We start from the raw sequence: 8,563 nt of genomic DNA, 5'->3' as shown, positions 1-8,563 counted from the left end.
CTTGCCCAGGCCCTGCCTGAAATCTCATGTTATTAAAGCTAGTGTTAGTCTGACTCTTACTTTACTCCTAAAAGTTAAGATATCTGCATTCAAATTCCCTTTGTCCTTTTCTCTGCTTCCACAGTAGCAAAAAAACACCAGAAATATTCCAAATCACCATTTCAAAATCTGTTTCCACACTCAGTGACCGGGTTACCCTGAGAACAGAACGGATCAATAATGTAACTTGCTCCCAGTTGATAACACTGACACCAACATTGAAGAGGTCGGGGGGAAGAGAGGCAAAAATCCACAGATAGATAGATAGATAGATAGAGGAGGTGTACAGGGATAGATAGATAGATAGATAACACAACTGTTTCCATACAGTTGTTTTACACATGAAATAAGGGTAAAATCATGACCTTAAGGGAAGGTTCGCTGCTAAGGTCGGACTCTCTAACCCACCTGTATTAGATTTCACAATGAGCTACAGTGTCACACACCTCCTGGGTCCCCCCGTTATATTGTCCCCACCCCCCGGCCCATGCAAATGAGCTCCCCGGGGGCCTGTTCATAGCCCAGTCCCGGCCGCTCACCCCGCTCAGAGCCAGCGCCGGGCTTCAGCTTCCCATCCCGCCTGGGGACCGAGCCGCCAGCCGCAGACATGACCCCCAGCCTGGCCATCGCCTTCCTCCTGCTGCTCCCCGTGGGTACGGGTGGGATCTGCGCTGCCGCTGGGCGCTCGGTACCGCGTGTTCCCTAATAACTGCGCCTCCGGGAATCACTGCAATATTCCCCCTTTATCTCCCCTCTGCAGGTGTCTATTCCCAGGTCCGCCTGGTGGAGTCCGGTGGGGGAGTGAAGAAGCCCGGGGAGACCCTCACACTGACCTGCACCATGTCCGGATTCTCTCTCACTACCTAGGGGTGCACTGGGCCCGCCAGCCAGCGGGGAAAGGGTTGGACTGGATGGGAGGTATCTGGGCTGATGGGGGCACTGCTTATAGCAATGGTCTCAAAAGTCGACTCCCCATCACCAGAGACACCTCCAAAGGCCAAGTGTCCCTCCAACTGACCGGCCTGCAGCCCGGAGACACCTCCGTGTATTACTGTGTCAGATACACACTGTGAGGAAAATCCTATTAAAGCCTGCAATAAAACTAACCTTGCGGAGAACCAGTCTGGGTTTATGAGCCCCAGGGAGGAGCAGCTGCCAACACTGCTTCTGCCTTGAGTTACAAGCACTCCAGAATCTAACCCCTTAGCACTGAAAGGCAACCATTGCATCAGAGCTCCCAAGGCTGGGAGTGGAACCCAGGAGTCCTGGCTGCTGCATTTTGTCTCTGGTGCCCCTAAGAAATGAAGGGAAAGGCCCCAGGAATAAGAACATGAGAACCACCATACTGGGTCAGAACAAAGGTCCATCTAGCCCAGTATCCTGCCTTCCAACAGTGGCCAATAACAGGTACTTCTGAAGGAATGAACAGAACCGGTGATCGTCAAGTGATCCATCCTCTGTTGCCCATTGCAAGCTTCTGGCAAACAGAGGCTAGAGACACCATCCCACCCCATCCTGGCTAATAGCCATTGAAGGACCTAACCTGGGACCCTAAGAATTGCCAGCCCCAACACTCTCCCAAGGGCCCACCTAGCTCAACCTTCTGTCTCCCAGAGGGGTCAGCACCCACTATTTGATAGGAAGCAGCCCAATATTTGGAAATTATTAACTCACCTGCTCAAAAGGGGAAGATTTCTCATTATCTTCCCTCCTCCTTAGATTCTTCTCACTCTGACAGGAGGGGAGTTTTTCTCCTTCCCAGAATTGCTCAGTGCTCCAGCTTGAAGCTCTAACTCCTCCCTGTTTGAACCAGAACAATATCTCTGTGCCAAGGCTGCCCAGAGGATTCAGGGGGCCTGGGGTCTTCGGCGGCGGGAAGCCCCCTTCAGCGGTAATTCGGCGGTGGGGGGGGGTCCTTCTACTCTGGTGCCACCGAAGTTCCCCAAAGACCCCCGGCGGGAACCCCTGTTGCCGAATTACCGCAGAAGACCCAGCACTTCAGTGGCGGGTCCCGCTTCGACAGTAATTCGGTGGCAGGGAGTCCTTCCGCCCTGGAGGGAAAGGACCCCCGCCGCCAAAGACACAGAGCGGAAGAAGCTCCGGGGCCCCAGGCCCCGTGAGAGTTTTCTGGGGCCCCCGGAGCCAGTGAAGCACCCTGCTCCAGGGGTCCCAAAAAGCTCTGGTGGGGGCCCCTCTGGGGCCGGGGAAAATTGCCCCACTTGCCCCCCCTCTGGGCAGCCCTGCGTGTGAATGTGCTACAGCCCCCACGCATCCTCCTCCCCGCAATATGTAAAGCACAGGAATTTTGGCACCTCCTAAAAAGAAAACTGGAAACAAACAAACAAACCAACAAAAACCCGCAGCCCCTCCCCACAGACAAACTCCAGGTTCCGGTTTAGGAATTACACTTCGGCTCAACCCACCCGAGACCCACTCCTGAACCGGCCCATCACTGTTATCCCCATCATACCCAGGCACTGCACCGGCCGGCCTCTAAGCTGCAAATTCCCACCATCAGCCCGAACCCCGAGAAGCCGGGCAATGAGGAGTTGCGGGTGAAGACTCCCCCCAGGCTTTTCTAAACCCCCCCTCGGACCTGACCCCATCACTGACCCCACAGAGCCACCGCCCCAGGGTGCACGGGGAGTGGGGGCTTCCGAGTGGAATCTCCCACCAGCTCTTAGTTGACTAGAATAGATTTCACAGGGGGCCCCAAATTCCTGGGTGAAGAATTCCGGTTATTCAAGGAAGCTGTTAGTTTCTCCCATATACAACAGCATAAGGAGCGTCTGACCCCCACCCCGCTCTGAGCCAGAACGCTAGCAGTTTGCATCTCTGAGGAGAGGAGTTTGTGTCCCTTATAATGAGCGGGATATGCAAAGCAGGGAGGAGGGGTGGCACCTTCCTCTTTAAATCTCTGCCTTCTCTGCCCAGGCTGCACCCGGAGACACAATCCGCAGCCCCTGGGTCTGTGCAGTGACCAGCCAGTCCCTGAGAACTTTCTTCTCCAGCCCCGGGAAAAATGACGCTTTGGCTCCATTTAGTTTTCATTGTAGCAGCTTTGGAAGGTATTTTTTTTCTCTCTCTGTTGCACTGGAGACGTAGAGGAATGTTTGAGTATTTGAAACTAGCGTTTATATGATTATTGTCTTTATTGCCAGGTGTCCGGTCCCAGGTGCAGCTGGAGGAGTCTGGAGGGGATGTGAAAAAGCCCGGAGACTCTCTCCGCCTCTCCTGCAAAGCCTCCGGGTTCACCTTCAGCAACCACAGAATGCACTGGGTCCACCAGGCTCCCGGGAAGGGACTGGAGTGGGTGGCTGAGGTCAGCAAACCGACCGGATCGAGCCAATGGTACTCTCCGGCGGTTCAAGGGCGATTCAACATTTCCCGGGACAATTCCGTCAACACGGTGTATCTGCAAATGACCGGCCTGAAGCCCGAGGACACCGCCCGGTATCACTGTGTGTGACGTTATTGATATAAATTGGGACCATATAGAACATGGGTTGCAACCAAGGTCCTGTAGTGGCACCAAATCTGATGTAAAGAGGGTCATATGAGGTGTCTAAGACCAGGTTATGGTTTGCTGGTTATGATTATGCTGTCTGTTTGCATGTATCATTTTTAGTTGAAGTTATGAATGTTGGCTCTATGCTGTCTGTATTTCAAGTTGGTGCTGTGCTTCTGGGGAAAGCATCCCAGACAAGCTGGTGTTAGCTCTGCCTAGCCTGTTTGATGGCCCATTAAGGACCATCAGCTACACAATTGACCCATGGAGAGAAGGCAGACACGCCTTGTGACTCAGCAAGGTATGCAGAGACTTGTCCATGTGACTGCAGACTCCATTTTGCTGGAATTTTCCACAGTAAGGACAAAGAGATTCTTACACCTGGAAAAGCCTATATAAGGCTGATGCTTAATCTCCATCTTGTCTTCAATCCTGCTTCTTACCTCTGGAGGGACTTTGCTACAACCTGAAGCTCTGCACAAAGAACTGAATGACCCATCCCAGCGGGGGATGTTCCAGAGACTTGATTTGAACCTGCAGTTTATGCCATCACTGCTGCAAACCTGAACTAAGAACTTTGCCATTGCTGTATGTAATTGATTCCATTTAACCAATTCTACCTCTCATCTCTACCTTTTTCCCTTTACGAATAAACCTTTAGATTTTAGATTCTAAAGGATTGGCAACAGCGTGATTTGTGGGTAAGATCTGATGTGTATATTGACCTGGGTCTGGGGCTTGGTCCTTTGGGATCGAGAGAACCTTTTTCTTTTATTGGGGTGTTGGTTTCCATAACCATTCATCCCCAGGACGAGTGCACTGGTGGTGATACTGGGAGACTGGAGTGTCTAAGGAAATTGCTCGTGTGACTTGTGGTTAGCCAGTGGGGTGAGACCGAAGTCCTTTTTGTCTGGCTGGTTTGGTTTGCCTTAGAGGTGGAAAAACCCCAGCCTAGGGCTGTGACTGCCCTGTTTGAGCAATTGGTCCTGATTTGGCACTCTCAGTTGGGTCCTGCCAGAACCGCATCGTCACACTGTGCCAGACACACAATGCGGGGAAATGAATTTACAGTCGGGCAAAAAGCTACCGCTGTAGATTGAAAACAACGTATTCAGCCCTTGGGGGCGGTCGAGGGCTGTAAATCTTGATAACGAGACAAAGGAAGAAATCAATTACACTGATGTTGTTTTCTTTCTGTCGTTAATTTCGCAGAAAACTGAACAATATTTAGCTATTTACATCCAGAGAATGATGTATTTTTTCAGGGGCGCTCCAGCTCCCTTCCCTGTCCCGCAAACAGCCTGCTCTGCGAGAACCTCACCTGCGGTATCCTGGCCCAGGCGCTGCCCCCTTTGACGAGACCACCGCTGGGGGCACATTGAAGAGGAGTGACCAGACTTCCGCCTACTTAACCCTTATCTCAGGGCCTGATGTGCAGATCCATGTTCCGAAAGAAAAATGACAAGGAAATGGGGAATGTGCGTTTCGTTTTCAGTTTCAGAGACTCCAGCTAAACTGATTGAAACCAATAGGACCGTTATACTTAAGCAAACAGTATTTTACATTAACAGCGTCTGACACTGTTCACTTTGAGACGCTACAAAATCTCACACGGCAGCCCGTACACATAGTCTGTAATGGCCGAGCTACCTCACCTTTCTTCGTCTCTCTATTGACCACCTTCTGTCTGCTCCTCCTCCTCCTTCTTGTATTATTATTAATTATTATTATTCGACTCTCATTTGCACAATATCTGAACACCTCACACCCCGAATACATTTTATTCTCACAACACCCTTCTTGAGAGGTAGCGAAGTATCATTATCCACCATGCTGGAGGTGGTGAAACTGAGGCAGGGAGTGATTAAATGGTTTGCCCAAACATGCAGCGTGCCAGAGTGAGGGCAGGAATTCTGCTCTTTCCATTTCCAGTTCAGTGGTTTAACCACATTGTTATCATTGATCTCTGGCTTTCGCGGGATGAGAGGCAGGCTCCTGTCACAAACTGTGACCTGGAAAGACAAGTGTCATAAACACAGAGCTACGGGTAGCATAAAATCCCTCCTTTCCCTGTAAGGGGTTAAGAAGATCCGATAACCTTGTTGGCACCTGACAAAAGGACTAATAAGGGGAGAAGATACTTTCAAATCTGTGGGGGAAGGTTTTTGTTTGGGTCGTTGTTGTTCTCTCAGTGGACAAAGAGAGAGAGACTAAGCAAGTAATCCAGTTCCTGCTGAATGATACGTCTAAACGTACAAACATAGTAAGTAATAGCAAGGAAATGCATTAGCCCAGGGTTTCCCAAACAGGGGTCGCTGTTCGTAGGGAAAGCCCCTGGCCAGCTGGGCAGGTGTGTTTACCTGCCCCGACCACAGGTCTGGCTCCCACTGGCCGCAGATCGCTGCTCCGGGCCAATGAGAGTTGCTGGAAGCAGTGGCCAGTAACTCCCTTGGTCCATGCTTCTTCCAGCAGCTCCCATTGGCCCGGAGCAGCGATCAGTGGAACCTGCGGACTGACCGGTAAACACACCTGCCCGGCCCACCAGGGGCTTTCCCCGCACAAGCGGCGACCCCTGTGTGAGAAACCCTGCCTTAGGGTAACTTTTGTTTTAGCTTGTGAATTTTCCATGTGCTAAGTGGGAGGTTTATCCCTGTTTTTGTAACTTTAAAAGTTTGACCAGAGGGGAATCCGCTGTTTTAACTCTGACTGCCCTGTAAAATTACCTTTCATCCTGATTTCACAGAGGTGCTTCTTTTACTTTTTCTTTTGAATAAAGTTCTGCTGTTATGAACCTGATTGGTTTTTAGTGTCCTAGAAACCCAAGGGCTGGTCGGTGCTCACCTTGGTTACTCTCAAGCCTCGCCAGGAAAGGGGGTGAAGGGGTTTGGGGAATATTTGGGGGAAACAGAAACTCCAAGTGGTCCTTTTCTTGAATCTTCGTCTAACTCACTTGGTGGTAGCAGCCCTACTCATCCAAGGACAGGGAAGGATTTGTGCCTTGGGGAAGTTTTTAACCTAAGATAGTAGAAATAAGCTTAGGGAGGGTCTTTCATGCGGGTCCCCATCTGTACCCCAGAGTTCAGAGTGGGACAAGAACCCTGACAACAGGAGATTTATATGGATATCAGTGATATCCACACTTATCATAAGTCATCACAACCTGTATTTGAAAGGGATGTTAAACTGGGTTCTTCAGGGTTTAAGCCAAACTCTCCCTATTGGAAATCAGGATGAGATCTAATGTGGAAGGGAGGTTACCCCACATCTGCCCACTGCAGAGTTTCTTACACTTTCCTCTGAACCATCTGTGGCGGGTCATTGTCAGAGAGATGATATTGCACTAGACAGAAGTTGGGTCTGACTCTGACCCCATCTGGCCATGACAATGGTCCTCTGTACATATGCACCGTGGCTGATTCTCTGCCGATGGAGGCAAACTGAGATTTCAATCCTGGAGCACAGCTGAATTCTCCCCCTTTGTGTCTGGGGACATGTCCCCTTTTAGCCCGAGCCGCCCTCTGTCACCCGTTTTATCCTCGCTGAGTGAAACCCGCATGCAAATCCCGGTTCCTGTTTAAATACAAACCCCCGGTTCTAGGAGCCGCAGTCCCGCTCCGGCACTGAACTGCCCAGTCCTGCCCGCTGGGCGCATTTTTGTCCTTGATTGCAAATAATGGCGTTTCTGGTGCTTTTCCTTTCTGTGCTGGCTGCCCCGGGATGTAAGTCACTGCGGCAGGGGAAGGTCAATGCACCGCGATGGGGGATGATTCGGGTAATTGATGCGATGTTTTACTTTCCCCTCAGGTGTCCTGTCCCAAGTGCAGCTGGTCCAGTCCGGCCCAGGCGTGGTGAAGCCCGGAGAGACCCTCACACTGACCTGCTCTATCACCGGTGACTCGGTCACTAACAGCTACTGGGAATGGGTCCGACAGGCTCCCGGGAAAGGGCTGGAGTGGGTGGGACAGATCGACTGGGGCAGTTCCAAATGGCGCATATACTACGGCCCGTCTTTCCAGAGCCGCGCAACCCTCAGTGCAGATTCCTCCAAGAACCAGTTCTCCCTGCAGCTCCGCTCGCTGACAGCTGCAGACACCGGCACCTATTACTGCGCCAGAGACACAGTGACACAGAGCAGAGCGGGACTGGCACAAAAAGGGGAAGCGGATTCTGAAAAGCGAAACCAAGTTCACTAGCGTCCCCCGAACGAGTCAATAGAAAAACAAAGACTGGGCTGCGGAGAACATAGGCAGGTGAAGGGAAACGACGTTTACAGATAAAATGAAGCGGCAGCGTTGCCTCGTGGACAGGGCAGTGCACTGGGCCTCAGGACACCTGGGTTCCCTTCTGCCACTGACCTCCTGGGTGAGTTTTGACAAGTCATTTTCCTGCTCTGTGCCTCTGTTTCCCCTCCTACTCTGTGTCTGTTTAGACTGAGATCCTTGGAGCGGGGAGTCTCCCTAACTGTATGTTTGGGACTTCCAGATACTACTAGAGAACCAGTCATTAGTACTAATAACAACTACAACATTTATTTTAAAGACTTGGGCTCATTCATATCTTCTTTTCTTGCTGACAAAATATCTAGCAGATGAGATAATATCGTCTTATGTCACTGTCCCCTTTCTGCCTACCTAGCTCATGCTGTTGTATCTTGTCCTACGCTGAGAGTGGGGCTCTTTGCGGGAGGGACCATCTTTGCAACCTGTTTTCTTACAGCCCCTAGTGTTGACTGGTTTTAGGATGGTTGGAGACCAGTCGAGAGATTCATCTCCCTACCTGCCTCTATCTTCGGGGTTTAAGATTGCCCAGAATAAAACCCAACAAGAGAGTGCAGGAGTAAAACGTTTATTAGACAAACAACAGTTCAACGAGGTAAGTAAACTGGGTATGCTACAGAGGACTCCCAAACACTGGTAAGTAAAGTAAAGTAAATAGGCAAAAGTGACACTATAACTATACTGCCTGTGACCCTAACGGTTTACCCCCACCCAAAGACGGGTCCTAGGTAAGGGGTAT

The 8,563-nt window shown here is 50.9% G+C and overlaps 2 gene segments (V, D, J or C); both read left to right on the top strand.

Annotated features, from left to right (window-relative positions):
- Positions 1 to 3,061: 3,061 nt before the first annotated feature.
- Positions 3,062 to 3,496, top strand: LOC123347501 (the record flags this gene model as incomplete). The annotated part of the segment is given in 2 exon segments: positions 3,062 to 3,107; positions 3,201 to 3,496. Coding segments are annotated over 2 exon segments (342 nt in total), but the record flags the coding sequence as incomplete, so codon positions are not given.
- Positions 3,497 to 7,220: 3,724 nt separating this feature from the next.
- Positions 7,221 to 7,740, top strand: LOC123347500. The segment is given in 2 exon segments: positions 7,221 to 7,266; positions 7,352 to 7,740. Coding segments are annotated over 2 exon segments (435 nt in total).
- Positions 7,741 to 8,563: the final 823 nt, after the last annotated feature.

Source organism: Mauremys mutica, chromosome 13 (assembly GCF_020497125.1).
Source record: "Mauremys mutica isolate MM-2020 ecotype Southern chromosome 13, ASM2049712v1, whole genome shotgun sequence".
Classification (NCBI taxonomy): domain Eukaryota; kingdom Metazoa; phylum Chordata; order Testudines; family Geoemydidae; genus Mauremys; species Mauremys mutica.
This window is presented reverse-complemented; position numbering and strand designations above follow the sequence as displayed.